This window comes from Gossypium hirsutum, chromosome A02, assembly GCF_007990345.1.
Source record: "Gossypium hirsutum isolate 1008001.06 chromosome A02, Gossypium_hirsutum_v2.1, whole genome shotgun sequence".
NCBI classification, from domain to species: domain Eukaryota; kingdom Viridiplantae; phylum Streptophyta; class Magnoliopsida; order Malvales; family Malvaceae; genus Gossypium; species Gossypium hirsutum.
The window spans coordinates 1569086-1586920 of NC_053425.1; the positions used below are offsets into that span (position 1 = coordinate 1569086).

A 17835-nucleotide genomic window follows, 5' to 3' on the forward strand; every position below is an offset into this window, starting at 1 on the left:
AAAAAAAAAAACCAAATTACAATGACAACAGTAACTAGCATTTTTCAAATTAAAAGATCAAATTCTGTCTTACTCACAGTTTTCCTACAAAAGGAGGAGCATTTTTCAAATTTTTGATCAGAATTGCTATAGCAACCATTCCCACCAACGTTGTAGAGAAGGGGGCGTTGCACAATTCCAGTGGACAATATATTTGCAACCTGACTTTGAGCATTCAAGAGCCAAACCTTCACAAGGCTTGCAACATTTATCACATTCAGAGTAGTTATAAAGCTTCTTCACAACGGTGAGTGGGTGTGGATGACCCTTGTCTTCATAGATGCTCCCGAGTTTGAAGAATGGGTATTGTCCAAGAACACAACCAATATGAACAGAAGTATCACATGCAGCGCAATGATAAAACCAACGGTTTGGATCTCGACTTTCTTCACAGATATCACAATAATGACTTTCAAAATATCTGTTATCATCATGATCAGTAAGTGAAAGAAGATGCACATCACATTTATGATGAGCTGTAATTGGAAGTGAAAAACATCCGCGATGTAGCACAAATTTGCAGTCCTTACAACAAAATGCCGCCCATGTAGGAAGACTACAAGCATTGCACCAGCCTTTGTAGTCTCTATAGAAAAAGAGAGGGTGTTCATGTTTCAAACATGTTCGAGCACCAGGAGTAAAAGCAATCATACATCGGAGACATATCTTTGTCTCACATTTGCAACATTCATAAGCAAAGGCATTAGACACGTGCCAACACATTCCACAACAAAAAGCTTTGTTTGAAATAAGCCTGAGAGGTTGCTGGCAAGGATGATGCCAAACATGCTTCACCTTAGGTAACTCAGCACAAACTTTATGAAGGAAAAAAACACATTCTAAACAATAGTAAAATGGCTCTGAGATTGGTAACATACACCCGTCACAATTGTTTTCATACCCTCCAACGAAGGGACTTAACTTTAGATCATGTAGATGCTTGAAATGTTTTATTTTTGTAGCTTCCCCAGCGTCGTTCCTCTCAAATACACAAGTGGCGGACTCAACGGATTTATCCGAAAAAATTTCCAAACCTCCATTTGATATCTGATATTCATTTTCAAGTGAAACTACAGAAAATGAACTTTTTTCTTCTGTAACGCAACATAGATGGAATTTAGTATTGCAATATGAACAAGAATAACTCCCGTGCTTTGGATTGACCTCATCATGACAAATAATGCAACTTGAACTTTTAAAATCATTTGGAAGGAAATATTTGTGAAAAATGCAATGATCATGCCACTTGCTTTTGATGATACGAGGCAATGAAGTGCACCTTTTATGGACCATAATGTTGCATGTACAACATATGTAGGCATTGTAAATTCCTTCGATGCCACATGCATCGCAAATGTATGGCACTCGTCTCAAAAGTCTTGTGAATGTGTGTTGATGGCTTTCGTCTTCAATAGCAAGATCAAGAGGTGGTGATAAACATTCTATGTGAAATACAAGCTTACAAGATGAACAACCATAAACAAATCCTCTTTTCTGGGTTACTTTACATATCTTGCAAGAAAGTCGTTCACTATTAAATTGTAAAACAAGGGGATGTTGACAATGGCATATATTACTCAACTCGAGAGGAAGCTTAGCACATTTCTTATGTAAATTAAATCCACAATTAGGAGAAAAGTGTGTATAATTTGCTAATGGCTCCCAACACCCAAAACACTTACGAACTTCTTCAAGTTCTTCATCATCATTTTTAGTGGAAACCAATGGATCTTGACAGACGAAGTGCTCAATCTCCTTCAAATTATTTTCAGCAATATTAAACGTAAACAAAGCACATTTAATATGAAAGTCCAAGTTAGGGCAATGATAAAAGAACTTTTCACATGTTTTATCACAGAAATCGCAAATGTACGTTCCAAATGAATAAGGTGGCTTTTGCATAAGAACAAGAGGATGATCACGATGGAAAGGGTGATTAATCTCCAAAGGTGAGCCGGCACATACCTTGTGAAGGTAAAACCCACAATACTCCGCACAGCTAAAACATGGAGCATACACTTTCTCCCCACACTTGGAGCAGTCAGCCACTCCACTTTGATTGTTGATCAGCTGCTCTTCATCCAACAGTAACAATGGATGGTGGTGCCCATAATTCTTTGACTCCTCCATTTCTCCTTCCTCTCTGTCTCTTTCCAAGCAGCAAAAGATTAAAATGAAACCCCAAAAGGAAAAACAAGGTAGGATAGCTTAATGGGGGCATTAGAGTAAGGTTTCAAAGAAACTTGAAAGGGTCAGCTATATAGAATATAGAAATTCAAGATCATTGATGCACCATCTTCCATTATTTATTTATTTTTATAATAACACATTATTTATTTATTTTTATAATAACACACTAGCTGACTTGTGATTAAACCTTTTTTTAGTTCTCTAAACCAAATCTTATCTTTGACTTTGACTGCATCCATGCAGGAAAGAGTAATAGATCTTTATCTCTATATTTATTTCAATTTCTAGATATTATCTCATATTTTCCAATTCAAATAATAATAATAATCGCAAATTGATAGAATAACAACGCTTTGATTTCATAAAACTTTGATTTCATAAAAAAAGGTACTCACCATTTACTTCCACAACAAGGACAATAATATTATGTTGACTGTTGAAACTTAACCATAATAATTTTATTGAAATTGGAGTTGCATGTATCATTACCAACGACAAAGTAAATGGTTTAATTTTATGGATAAATTATAAAATTAGTCACTTATATTCAAGTAATGATGATCAAATTTTGATAAATTTTTATATGATCGCTAATATTATCAATTTATTACATTATTAGTAAAAATGTATTGTATGTTTATTTGTACGATCAACATTCAGTTATTCACAAATGCAAGGTGGTGTGGGAGCTCTTTTCAAACAATCCATGTATTTTCAAATCTTAGACGGATTGTCTTGTCAATTAGAATAGTTAAATCCGTACTTGTTTAATTCATTCTAATACTAGTGATGAACTTCATAGCTTGTTTATGTCATAATTTATGTTTATGTGGTGTGAATGTGTGATCTAATTTAAATAAACCCCACTGAGGTGAGTTTGTTAGTTAGAAGTAGGTCTCACTCATTCTTAATGCTGTCGTTAAGTTGAATCTTGGGCATTGAGTTATAAGGTTATTTATCAATTAGAGAAATAATTTCAAATGATTTGTCTCTCGATTACCAAACATGTAAGGAGAGATTGGATATCCGCCGCTGAGTAAGCAACTAGAACTAATTTACTAAAGGTGTTGAAGACACCTTTGCATCAGTAATCAAATTCAAAAATCAAACGGAGATTTATTTTTGGCTAAAATTTTTTTTCAATTTAAGTTTTCAATTTAAATTTAGTTGTTTAATTTAATTTCAGTTTTCTATTTCATAAATAAACCCTTTCCAATTGATTTTAATTGATTTTGTTTAAAGAAAAAAATTATAATCAATTTATATGGATACAATTCCATTTATTGTTTTTATTAATTACTCTTTTTCAAATAAATTTTATTTTTGTAGGTCTCGTCTACACAGTTGTGAAATTATGTGCTAGTGTGGATGACCTTTCTCTGCTTTGCAATTTTAATTCTGGTTTGTAATCAACAAAATAAAACTAATCTTTCAATTTTTTTCCAATCATTTATTTTCCCATTAGTCATTTCAATGTTTTTTGGGGGTCGAATTGAAGATTCTTCATTTCAAATAACAGCAATAAAGAGACAAAAATAAAACTATGAGAAGGCACGGAGCTCATCAGGCACCTCAATATGAGGGATTAGCGTTGAATTGAATCAAGTTGAATTAAATAATTAAGTGAAAATATTTTGAGTTAATTAAGTTGGTGAGTTCTTTCTTATCATCCTAGTTCGATTTGAATTTTTTTTCAAATCGAGTCAATTTAAATGAAATTTGAGTCAAGTTGAATTGAGTGGATTTATTTGAATTAAATTAAAAGTTTAAACATGATAAATTAAAATATTATTACAGTATAATTAATTTCACTATATAAATTTGAAGTTATATATATTTGAAAATTTTATTATTTAGAAAATTTTAATTTTAATTTTTTAATAAAAAATACTTTAATATGATAAACTTGCACCATTACTTGTCCAAAAATTATTATTTAGAAAATTTTAAAATTTTAAAATTTTTATATATTCTTTAGAAATTTTTTTAAAAAAATTTCATTTTTAAAAAATATAAATTTTGGAATTCTAAAAATTATTTTGAACTATTTTGTAATTTTTGTTGAAAGAGAGATCAGTTTGCTCCTTTTCAAAATTGGCAGGGACTAAAGGGATATTTACACCAATTTATTATTTGAGTTATTCAAATTATTAGAGTTATTTGAATTTTAAAATTCAACTTGACTCGAACTTGAAACTCGAATTATTTATTCAAATTGACTTAAAATAGCTTGAATAATTCAATTCTATTAACTCAAATCGAATCGAATTTTATTTATCTATTTTTAATATTTCTTTTTGCTCAATGCTGAAAGATACATAACAAGATTCATTCTAACTATGAGGAAAAAATAATCACAAAAAAGAATCATTTTTCAAGTAAACTCACATAAAGCAACATAGAGGTATTGAGAGGATATAAAGCATCAAACAAGAACCTTGTTATTGTAGTCTTCATGTATGTACAATCGCACGCCCCATTACAATAAACACTAAATTTAACAATCAAAGAAAAATGCATTCTTTACAAGTTTCGGCTTTAAATTATTACATGATATTTATTTAAACTTAAAAGTCGAAAATATCAAATTACAATTACAATAAAAATTAGCATTACAAGTAACAAAGTAAAGATTAAACTTTATTTTCCACTCTTGAGTTTTCTTGCAAATGAAGTGGCATGTTTCAACTATGATTAGATCTGAATTGCTATATTAACTACTACCACCATCGCTGTAGAAGAAAGGGTGTTACACAATTTCAATAGACAATATATTTACATTCCGACTTTAAACATTCAAGAGCCAAATTTTCATAGGGCCAAACACATTCATCACAATTATTATAGTAATAAATATATTAACGAAGAAATAGATTAATGTATTATCCTACTATTGGTTTGAATTAGGATAATACGAGTCTATTGGAGAGTAAAAGATTATCATAATAGGTTGCTTCTCTAGGCAATATCTCAAATATGCAAGTGACGAACCAAATTGTATTACTGATTGAACTATGCAAATTATCTTTTCATTGTTTCATTTATTGTGACCACAATATATTAATTAGCATAATATACTACCAAGGCATGCATGCATACATTTAAAGAAAATAACACACAGAAATCAGGAAATTATAGTTTGAATAATCAAAATTTCACTCAAATTCCAAGTCAAATCATGCTTCCCTTCCATTTCAACTTACAATAGGAAAGCCTAGTTTGTATAATAAATACATTCCACCAAAGCAAAGTGGTAGCTTTGGAGTATAGTCACCACAACGCCACCTTAGTCCTCCGAATCTGAAGGATACTCAGTATAGAAAATGAAGTTGCATCCAGTTTAGAGCCAAATCTAAACAGCGTTCACCACAATCACTGCAAATCAGATAGTAATAAATCTTCTTAACAACAATGAGAGGGTGGTCATGAACATCCTCACGTACTTCAATGATACTCCCAAGTTTGAGGAATTGATGTTTATCAAGGACACAATTAACATGAGCAGAAGTATCACATGTTGCACAATGATAAAACTAAAGATTTGGATCTCGACTTTTTTCACAAACATCACATAAATAACTTTCTGAATAATTATTATCATCAATAAGCGAGTGAAAGAAGATATTTACAAAAATGGCTATACAGAGCAGCAATAGGAGCTTCAACTCTCTGATAGGTTCTGATGCTCCTGCCTTCTGTTAAAACATGGTTTAAACAACTTAACAAGGCATGCATTCCTACATTTAAAGAAACACAGAAATCAGGAAATTATAGTTCTAATAATCAAAAGGCAATCAAATGTTACACAAATTCCAACTCAAAACATGCTTCCCTTCCATTTATACTTCAAATAGGAAACCCCAGTTTGGATAATAAATACAATCAGCATAACAAGTAATAAAATACTACTGTGTTCTCTGCCAAAGAAAAATGGTAGTTTTAGGAATTATTATCCCTGTGGATCGACTCTACTACCCTATACTATAATTTAATTAAGTTAGAGTGTAGAAATTTTTATTTAGTGATTTCGACGCACATCAATAATATGCTCAAACTCTTTCAATTTCTTTTCAGCAAGATTATACGTAAATAGATCACCAGCTTTTTTGGCAACTAATCTATTAATTTAATTGTTCACTAAGAATGAGATCAAAATAATTCCTAGCAGCACTTCTTTTTTCAAATAATTTAAGCCATAAGAGAAACGATTAAAGCATAAATTGTATATTATTATTGATCAACTGGAATGCTGTGACATTTTATTCAAATTAAAGAATAAAACAACAACAACAAATAATCCAAACCACACAGGTTTCAACCCAATTGGGTTTTGAGTACCATGTGCCACTGCCATGTCTTTTTTTTTTATTTTTTAAATTATACATTAAATTGTTTTAATTTTACTTATTCAATGGAAAATTTTATAATTTATATAAATATGAAAAAGAATGTTATAGTTTTATTTAATTAAAGATGCTAAATTATAATTTTAGCATGTGATTTATGTTTTAATTTATTATTGCATAATCAAAATGTTGTCTACCATTACATACCTTTTAATTTCCCAATTTATAGCTTAAATTGTTGGCAGATGTAAATGACATTTGGTGGCAATTCCAATTATGGGTTTCAGACAAAAGCTAAACAGATTCTTATCAAAATAAAAAACTTTCCACAACATTTAAAGAAAATAACACACAGAAATGAGGATACTATAGTTTGAATAATCAAAAGGCAATCATATTCCAACTCAAAACATGCTTCCCTACAATACAATCAGCATTACATGTAATAATGTCAGGATCATAAATCATTAATTACATGGTTAACGAGATTTATTACGGAATCTTATCTTAGAATAAGTTCAACCATAACCAGTAGAAAATCCAAAACAGATAAAATTGCAAGTCTAGCATATCACTTATCTAAAAATATTTTATGAAGATGCAAAAAGAAAGGTGCAGCTGTTGTTTGAATCATAGATTGAAGTGTACTCGCTGTGTAACTGCAGTAGAAACTTGTCACCTATTATTACAGTTGTTCATCACACAACTTGATAATTCTCTGTAATCTAATTTGTTCGCTGGGAGAACTTGGGGGGAGGAGCTCCACCGCCTCTCAGGGGAATGATGTTCACAACCTACACCAATAATTCTCTTCGATGAGTGAAATCTGTGGCATTTATTTATAAGTTGAAGGAACAACTTTTTCTCTCCTGCACTTAAAAGAAGTGCCCAAATTGACCAAGTTCCTACTCAGCAATTTCCTTGATAACAGGCATGAGACAGTGGAAACCCCAGCAGCAATTATCCCAAGTTAAAATAAATAAATAAATAAATACGCATATCAAACCTTCAGGTCACTGTATGTACTCGTTGCTGAAAAACGGACAGAAATGGGGGAAGAACACAGATGAATCTGCTGGAGGCACAACAAACTCCATTGATCCACTGCCAATATGTCACAAGCAAGAAAGTACTTACAAACCAATAGCATCTTAAAAATATCTAACACAATAACAAGTTTTATAGGTTAACAAATGTACTGACCTGCGGTTAGAGTTCAATGAGAAGTATGGACCATTCTAAGACACAATTTCTGGAGTCATATCTGCAAGACAAACAAGAAAATGAAAATCATTTAGTGTGCTGTTCCCAAATTTTACCATTTATATAATACACAACATCCTGGTACTTTCACTAACACCCAAAGTCAGAAACACCTTCAAAAATCACCCAAAATTTACCATTTATATAATGCACAATCTTCTTTAAAATATCATAATTTGAGTTCTTAAATTTAAAATCAAATAATTTAAAGTATGTTTCAAAACTAAGTGATAGCTCTTAATCGACATGAAGACATCTAAACCTATAAATACATGGATACCATCTAAAAACTCATTGGAATTTAAACGATCTTTTGAGCTTAAGATTTACCCAACCATGCACGTATCATTTCCTTTCAACTAAAAACTAAAATCCTCCAAAACAATCTCTTTGACACACACACACAAATGGCTAATCTCGTTGAAACCTATGCATGTGCCCCTTTCACTAAACATGGTCATGGAATTGTAATCTCCAACAATCTTGCATACAACTCCATCCTTTATTGCAATGCAAGACTTGTCGAGGATTCATATTTGTTCAAAAATGGGAGAACCAAAATCTTTTTGTCTTTTAGTTGTTTGGGTACTTTTAAAATTTGTCCTAAGTTAAGAATTGGACAGAATTAATTCAAAATTTATCCAAAAATGGAGTGGAGAATGAAAAACGAAGAATGTGAAAAAACTAATATAAAGTGAAAAAATTCAGATATGAGAAAGAATAGTTGTGAAAAATAATAGAAAAAATTAACCAATAGCTAATTAATTAAAAACCATTTTAATAATATATTATTTTAACAAAAAAGATTTTTAATAAAATTATATTGTGAAATAAAATTAAGACATGTGCCATGATTTTATTGGGTGGAGATTTTTTTAACGTTTGAAAAATTTCGTACTAAAAATTATAAAGGATGAATATTTTAGGGATCAAAATTTAAATAAAATAATTTAATTATTAAAATAAAAATAAATATATTTCAAAAACTAAATCATGAATTAAGGCTTCTACGATACAACAAACATTCTATAACAGGAAATCCAAATAGAGAGATAGATTTTAAAGGGTTTGATTTGAGTTTTAACTTAATTTTTGCTTTTTCGGTTTCAAAACCACTTTATCGCTGAATTTAGATTAGATAATACTTTTACTTACAATTAGTGTAAAAATAACAGTAGTGATAAGATTAGATACTGAAATAAAAAATAAGCTAAACGCATTGCACCACACCGCCACCCCAAAAGAAGCCTGAGTTTAATTGTTTTTTAATTCACGGTTTCAAAACAGGCTGAATTCTCTGATAAGGAGTCCTAGTCAATGCTCTCAATAAAACACAAACCCAAGCTTCGTAACTTACTTTTAATAACTGGATCTATGAAGTGAGTTGTGCTGCGGACAATCCATGTTTATATTTACAAATTTATAAGGTAGAAGTGGTTGAAAACCAAATTCAAATAACCTTATTATGAAGATGCGAACATGAAAATAAACATAAACATAAATCAGTGTACTCAAATAACCCTTAAAAGTATTTCAAAAACATTAACCCAGATTTGTTTGAGGTATGAGGTACCCACTTTAACCAATGCAAAGTAAAGTAAGAAAGCAAGCACAGGAGAAAAAAATGTATAAGATAACACTTTCAGCAACCAAACTACATGGCTAAGCCTTCTCGTTGCTGTTGCTCTTCTTCTCAGCGTTTTGCTTTGGAACAGGCTGAATTCTCTGATAAGGAGTCCTAGTCAATGTCTCTCCCCTCAAAGCAGCAACATACCGATCATTTGTATCCTCTTTCCGCTGGAGCTCCCCAAGGTATTCCGCTAATCGCTCTTGGTTCACTTTCCCCATCATCTAATCAAAAAAAGGGAAGGGAGGGGGACACGAGATAAAATTATTAACCCTTAGTTTATGATGCTTCAACGAATTAGGCAGGCAATTATGATATAAGTTATTCAAAACATTCAATTAATCGATGAATTAATAATGGATGGAACTCAAGAGTAAGGAGGGTGCTTACGAGGGATTCCGGGCGGGCGTTTTCGCGCAGCCGAGCCTCCAACTGAGGGTTGCGGGAGTTGGTAAGTTGCATGACGCCGTAGCCAATGACACCCGGAACAACGCCGCAGAGGGTGGCAAAGGCCAAGAAGAACGGCTTCGAATCCCTTGTCCTCCTCACTAGCCACCGCCATGTCTCGCTTTTTTCCCAAAGTATTGACATTTCTAATTTCTGGATACCCCAACAATTGAACCCTCCCTAATTCCAAAACAAATATATATCCCTTTTTAACTGGGCTGAGAAAAGTTCTTTTGGGCCGTTGGCCTCTAAAAATCAACAATTTATTAATACCTTATTCCCTCAATATGTTTTTTTTTTTCAAAAGAAGATAAAAAGTTCTTTAAATCTTGGCTTGAGGGAGGTGGAGATTGAGGGTGATTCTCGGTCGGTGATTCGCAAGCTAGAAGAGAAAGAGGATAGATCTGATATTGCTGTGTTTATTCATGACTCAAAAAATTTATGTCTTGATTTTCAGACTTGTATTTTCCTTTTTACAAACAGAGAAGCTAATAAGGTTGAGCACATCATTGCATCGGAAGGAATAAAAAGAAGGGAATCAACTTATCTGGCGAATCAGGTACATTCTGGCGCGGCGGAGATGGTGGCTGAGGATCGAAGGACAGAGAGCATGAGGGAACTGAGGAGACGGAGGGCAGGCGATGAAGAAGAAAATGTTCTTTGTTCTTTGAACCTATCGTTGGCAGATCATTCAAGAAAGAGGGAGTAATCAAGGAAGTTGTTGGGTTTTGAAACGGTCAGTTGGTGATTGATTGTTGACATTTAATTTCTGACTGCTGCTACACACCCGTTTTGTTGTTTTCAAGAGGGTTTATTGGTTGGATTCCAATAAATAAAATCATTTTTGTTATCTATAAATATTTCAAGGTATTTCACTTTTAATTTTTAAAATTTTTTTAAAATACGTAATTAACAGGGGATGTTGATTGTGGATCAGCTGGTCTTGATTCAAGATAAGAAGCAGGGGATGTTGGTGGCCATAATTGTTAGACTCCTCCATTTCTGCTTCCCCAGGCAATATAAAGAAAGGAAAAGGTTGATTTTGGGAGCAAAGATTGAATGGGAAAACAAGAATACAAGTAAAGAAAGATAAAGATTTGAGGAAGTGGCAGAGGCAGAGGGTGGGTTATAGTAAACAATAGAGGTGAAGTCAACGAGGTAGTCAATGCTTTGATCTTATCTTATGGTTGTAGAGCTCTGCCTGCCTCACATTTGCTTTTGAGGTTGGGTTGATTTGATATTTATGACTAAATATTTCCTGTTAATAATATTAATATTACAATTTTTAAAAAAGTTGCAAAATTGCAAAATAAGTTCCTACCTTTTTTACAATGTTTACATATGGATCCTTAGTGTGCTCTAAATTTAATTTGATCTATGATTTTCTCTTCATCGAAAGGGATTCTATTGATGTTTATTAATAATGAGATGTCCTTTCTAAATTTATTTTTATCTTTTTATAAAAATAAATAAATCTTTTGACATTTTCGTGGATACTAAAAAATATCGAAAGTTGTTTACTTTAAAATTTGAATTCACTCAAAAATAAATAAAATCATTTTTGTTATGTATAAATATTTCACTTTTAATTTTGACTCAACTCATCATGACCTCCTCTCAGGCTTAACTTCAAATTTTCTAAGCCTTGGTTAGTGGGGTTAAATTTCACCCTCCAATGTCCCTTGAATTGATACAACAACAAATTCCGATAAGTTGCACCACAAGGCATCCTATGATCGGTCCACATATCAAGTAATGTCAAATTTTGATAGAAGTATCACATTAGTTGACAAAATTAAAGTTGTAGTATAAAATTTGATATTTTGAATTACAAGAAGCATTTTAGTCATTTTCCCATATGAAATATGATTTATCTAAACATATTGTCTAATTCAAGTAACATAATGCAGTTTTTTTGCAGTGTTTGGCTTTTCATACTTGTATCCTATCATTGTGAGTATGTATATATATTTGGTAGGTTATTTTATTATAGGAATCAGATCAAATTAATATCTCTATTATTACATCAGTTAATTTAATCTTTATATTATTAAAAAGAATTAAATAAAATCAACTTTCAAAAGAGTTAATTTTACTATTTAAAAAATGTTAATTATTGTTTAGTAGACTTATATTCTGAAGGTATTTTTTTTTATGATGTTGTAGATAAAATATTTTATTTGGAGTTGATTTATAGATGAAAAAAATATTTTTTTATGATATTTTTCAAACCGTAAATGTTAACTCTTTTCCACTTTAGTCTTATTGGGTGCATTTCACTTTCTTGCTAATTTTGTAATTAACTTCGGTAACTTTTGTTGTTCTCTTATGGCATTTGTATTTAACTGCATTAAGCTCAGATCTCTTATTCTTTCTAACAATTTTTGTAATAAAATTATAAGATGTAAAATCATACAAATATAACTAAAAGACTTCTTTTGTGTGTTTTCTGTTTTGAAGGAGACATGTACTTGTTGAAACACACCAACCTGAAGCATTCTTGTCCTTTTATGAAATAAAAGATAACCAATGTAGTGCAATTAGAATACATAGAGCTGAAGCATCCACAACAAGTGCATAATTAAATACTAAATGTAATTATAAAGAAACAAATAGCTATTGGGAGAATATAAAGCATCAAGCAAATATGTACAATCACATTCTCCAATTACAATAAATTCTAGATTCAACAATCAAACATCAATGCAAGCTTAACTAGTGTTTGCTCCATATTATTACATGAAATTTATCTAAAACTTATAAATAGGAAAAACCAAATTACATTGACGACAACAACTAACATCACAAGTAACAAAGCGAAGATCAAACTCTCTTTTTCAGTCTTAGAGTTTTCATGCAAATGATTAGGTCTAAATTGCTACATGGGCCAGTCCCACCATCGCTGTAGAGAACGGGGTTCTACACAATTCCAGTGGACAATATACTTACACTCTGACTTTAAGCATTCAAGAGCTAGATCTTCACAGGGCTTACGACATTTATCACAATTTGGGTAGTAATATATCTTCTTCACAGTGGTGAGTGGGTGTGGATGATATCTTACATTTCGAATGATCTGGAGTTTGACAAATGGATATTTTCCAAGAACACAATCAACATGAGCAAAAGTATCACATTTTGCACAATGATAAAACCAACTGTTTGAGTCTCGACTTTCTTCACAAATATCGCAATAATGACGTTCTGAATAACTATTATCATTATAATCTATGAGTGAAAGAATATGTTCATCGCATTTGTGATGAACTGTAATTGGAAGTGAAAAGCATCCAAGATGTAGTACAAAATTGCAAACCTTACAACGAAATGCTGCCTTTGTAGTATAACCACAAGCATTGCACTTCCCATTGTAGTATCTGTAGTAAAAGAGGGGGTGTTCATGTTTCAAACATATTCGAGGACAAGGAGTAAGAGCAAGCACACATTGGAGGCATTTTTTTGCTTTACATCCACAACATTCATAAGCAAAGGCATTACACACATTCAAACATTCTCGACACCTAAAAACCCTGTCAGAAATAAGGGCAAGAGGTTTTTGGCACAAATGATGCCAAACATCCTTCATCTTAGGTAATTCAGCGCACGCTTTATGAAGGAAGAAATCACAAAATGAACAGGAGTAAAATGGTCCCAAGATTGGCAACAAACACCTGTCACAACCATTTACGTTCCTTTCAACAAAGGGACTTAACATTAGATTATGTATATGCTTGAAATGTTTTATTTTTGTAGCTTCTCCAGCATCGTTGCTCTCTAAAACAGTGAAGGAACTTTCATAGGGCATCTCATCTTCATTTTCTGGTGAAACTATCGAATATGAGCGTTCATCCTCTGTCACACAACGCACATGGAATATAGCATTGCACTTTGAACAATAGTAACTACCATGCTCTGTATTGACTTCATCATGGCATATCATGCAATTCAAAACTCCAAAATCTTCTATGTGATGGAAATATGTGTGAAGAAGGCGATGGTCATGCCACTTACTTTTGATAATGCGAGGCAATAAAATGCAATTTTTATGGATTATAATGTTACATGTACTACATTTATGGCCAACATGATTTCCCTCGATACCACACGCATCACAAGTGAATGGAACTTGTCTAAAAAACAAGGTGAATGGATGTTCATGATTTGTACTCTTAATAACTTGTAATGGTGATTGTGATGCGCATTCAATGTGAACGACAAACTTACAAGGAGAGCAACCATAAACAAATCCTATAGCCTTCCGATTGGTTTCTCCGCATATCTTGCAAGAGAGCCGTTCGCTATTAAATTGTAGAGCAAGAGGATGCTTGCGATGACACACATGATTCAGTTTGACAGGAAGCTTAGCGCATTTCTCATGTAAATTAAATCCGCAGGCAGAAGAAAAGTGTGTATACTTTGATAATGGTTCCCAGCATCCAAAGCACTCTCTAACATCTTCAAGTTCTTCATCACCATTTTCATCTTCAAGTTCTTCATGACCATTTTCAGTGGAAATCAAAGGATGTTGAAGGGCAACATGCTCAAACTCTTTCAAATTATTCTCAGCAATTTTAAATGTAAATAAAGCACATTTAATATGAAAGTTCAATCCGCAAGAGCAGTAGTAAACAAAATTATTACCGCCTTTACCGTAAAAATTGCAAATGTACCCTCCAGATGAATAAGGTGCATTTTGCATAAGAAGAAGAGGATGGTTGAGATGAAAAGGGTGATTAAGCTCCAAAGGTGCCTCGGCGCATACCTTGTGAAGGTAAAACCCGCAATGCTCCGCACAGCATAAACATGGAGTAGACCCCTTCTCCCCACACCTGGAGCAATCAGTTACACCACTTTGATTGTGGATTAGTTGGTCTTGATTCAAGATAAGAAGCAGGGGATGTTGGTGCCCATAATTGTTTGACTCCTCTATTTCTCCTTCCTCTTTGGTTTTTTGCATTGACGTAGGAAGAAAAAAACTGAAACTCAATGTTTGAAGTATAGTACAAATTGGAAAGAGAGAGAGAGAGTCCAAAAGCAAGATTACAAGTGAAGAAATATAATGATCGAGAGCATTTGATATTTAGAGGCAGAGGCAGAGGGTTGCTTATAGTAAACAATAGAGGTGAACTCAAATGGGTAGTCAATGCTCTTTTATCTTATCTTTTTGTTGTCCACACTTGCTATTCCATGGTGGGTTGATTCGATATTTTTGAGATTTTTTCTTTTTATAAAACCTTTTTGTTTTCTTTCGAAAGTTCCATATTATTCTATACACCATATGTGTGTGAAATTATAAGAAGAAAACTCTGAAGAGAAACATCTTATTCAAAGACTTGCTTAATACATGCAGGTTGCACGTATTTATACATGCATGAGAGCTGAAGCTGACAGACGTTACAGCAACCTTTCTAACTGCTATCATCTTTAACTGCTAACAGACTAACTGCTAACAGACTTACATCGGTACAACGGTTTTGACTATATTACAACTGCTTTGACTATATTAACTCTAACATTCCCTTAACATTTCTTTGGACTTTTGATCACTAATTTCACTTACTGACAGCACTTGAAGAAGTAGACACCTAGCTCAGATAAGCTTTTGGTTTGAAAATGCCAACTTTACTCCTTGTGATCATGGAATGAGTATTTGTTGGGACAGAATGAGTGGTTTGTATTGGAATAGGTGGTGAGGCTGAAGGTGATATGGATGGAGTGGACGGTAATTGGACTAACGTGGAAGAAGAAGGTTGTGTTGGTATATGTGATAAAGCCGTAGGTAATATGGGTGAGGTGGATGGTGAGTGAGCTAATGTTGAATAAGTGGGCTGTGAAATAGGCATTGTAGTTGTTGGAGTAGATGAGACAGATGTTGAAGAAATATTAGTAGAAATGATATTAGGTGAGGTGTTATGATGAGCTACAGGACTAGGCTTTATGACAAACAATTTTGAATTTATTTGTGAAGTGTTAGATATGGACGGCTTGACTATTGAGGTATGAGTTTTATAGGGAAAAATAGCTTCATTAAATGTGACATGACGGCTAATGTAAATTTTTCCTGTAGGGTCTCTACATTTGTAACATTTGTGCAAGGGAGAATAGCCAAGAAAAACACAGGGAGTGGATCGAAATTGTAATTTTGTTTTGTTGAAAGGTCTCAGATTAGGAAAGCATAGACAACCAAACGTTCGAAGGAAAGAATAATTTGGCTTTGTTTTAAAAAGTTTTTCATATGGGGATATATCACCTAAGGGTTGAGAGGGTAATCTATTAATCAAGAATATTGCACTGCAAAATGCTTCATTCCAGAATAACAAGGGCATAGTGGCATGAGCTAGCATAGACAGACCGATTTCAACTACCTGGCGATGTTTTCGTTCGACAAGCCCATTTTGAGCTGATGTGTATGGACATGTGAGCCTCTGTAGAATCCCATGTTGACTCAAATAGTTCTTCAAAGCCTGAAACTCCCCTCCCCCATCAGTTTGTAGAACTTTGAGCTTAGTACCAAGCATCCTCTCAGCTTGAAGGTGAAACTGTGGAAATACAGTAGCAATATCAGACTTATTCTTCAAAAAATAGAGCCATGTGTAGCGTGAATAAGCATCAGTGAATGCAACATAGTAGCGAAAACCGTTGGATACAACAGGAGCGGGTCCCCAGACATCAGCCACTACTAATTGCAAAGGTGAGGAATACTCAGTGCATGACTTTGAAAACGGAAGCTTGCGTTCTTTACCCAAGTGACAGGCAACACAGTCAACAAACTTATTACTGTCTATAAACTGTATATTACACTGAAGAAGAGCTTTTGTAAGTGTTGCTTTACATGGATGGCCTAATCTAGCATGCCAAACACTAATAGGAAGCTTTGTGCTTGTTGTAAGACATTGAGCAGCATGAGACAGAGTTGTAGGTGCAGGAGACTTGTTGAGTTGAAGCTTATATAACCCATGATGCACCAACCCTCGAAGAAGCACTTCTCTGGTCCTTAAATCACGCACCCGGCACTGAGTAGGCAAGAACTCAAACATTACCTGATTATCTTTAGCAAACTTTGACACAGATAATAGATTTTTAGTAATTCCAGGAACAAGCAGTAAAGATCGCATGTACAATGGTCGAGATCTCGTGATTAATGAGGACTGCCCAGTAGATAAAACAGGTAATGCAGAACCATTACCAACAAAAACCTTTCCTGGTCCGTTACATGACCCACCGTCACCAACCAAAGTAGCTGAATTGGTGAGGTGGTGTGTTGCACCAGAGTCTGGATACCATGCATTGTCAGCTACTGTTTCAGGAGTTGCAACATAAGCTTGAGGTGGTGTGACACCAGCAGATGGCATACTGACTTGTTGGGGCATACTAACCTGTTGTGGAGAGCTACCAACAAACGGGTTAGGCCAGACAGATGAAGGAGGAGGAAAACACCAACCTGGAGAACCCCACGGAGGACTTTGCTGAGGATAAGAAAACCAAGGTGTAGACGGACTCCAAGGTGCGGATGAACTAGAACCAGTCATGCACATATTTGCTTGTGGAGGGGGTCTATAGTTGCTACTCTTGTATGATGAGTCAAAACGATGGTAGCAGCGGTCAACAAGATGACCAGCCTTCCCACAAAGCTGACATTGAATTCTTGAGCTAGACGAACGCCCTCGCCCACGTCCTCGAACTGAAGATGATGGCTGATAAGCAGGTAGTGAACCAGGATCATCAGAAGACTCATTCAACACCAAGTTTGCCGAGCTGGATACTTCAGTACTTACGACCTGCTGACGAGCCTCAGTATCAAGAAGCATAGAGGTTACTCCTTGTACCGTGTAGGGAATCTGACTCGCCGTAATAATTATGATAATCGATTCATAATCTGGGGGTAGGCCATTAAGGATTGCAGTAATGTGTTCATGCTCTCCA

General features: G+C 33.8%; 3 protein-coding genes and 1 long non-coding RNA gene across 4 annotated transcripts; all 4 read right to left on the minus strand.

Moving 5' to 3' along the window:
* Positions 1-126: 126 nt before the first annotated feature.
* LOC107927393 (uncharacterized) lies at positions 127-2169 on the minus strand. The gene has a single exon (XM_041091633.1). It carries the CDS (start codon positions 2167-2169, stop codon positions 127-129), a length of 2043 nt encoding a protein of 680 aa, XP_040947567.1.
* Positions 2170-7156: 4987 nt separating this feature from the next.
* LOC107927430 (uncharacterized) lies at positions 7157-8471 on the minus strand. Its single transcript, XR_001692435.2, has 3 exons — positions 7779-8471; positions 7582-7679; positions 7157-7369 (listed from the first exon to the last, which is right to left on the minus strand). It is a non-coding gene; the product is annotated as an uncharacterized lncRNA (long non-coding RNA).
* An 853-nt stretch (positions 8472-9324) lies between these two features.
* Positions 9325-10351, minus strand: LOC107927479 (uncharacterized). Its single transcript, XM_016858545.2, has 3 exons — positions 10186-10351; positions 9856-10092; positions 9325-9689 (listed from the first exon to the last, which is right to left on the minus strand). Exons 2-3 carry the CDS (start codon positions 10054-10056, stop codon positions 9501-9503), a joined length of 390 nt encoding a protein of 129 aa, XP_016714034.2. The 5' UTR covers positions 10057-10092; positions 10186-10351; the 3' UTR covers positions 9325-9500.
* Positions 10352-13499: 3148 nt separating this feature from the next.
* LOC107927340 (uncharacterized) lies at positions 13500-15115 on the minus strand. Its single transcript, XM_016858405.2, has 2 exons — positions 14137-15115; positions 13500-13764 (listed from the first exon to the last, which is right to left on the minus strand). Coding segments are annotated over exons 1-2 (735 nt in total). The 5' UTR covers positions 14870-15115; the 3' UTR covers positions 13500-13762.
* Positions 15116-17835: the final 2720 nt, after the last annotated feature.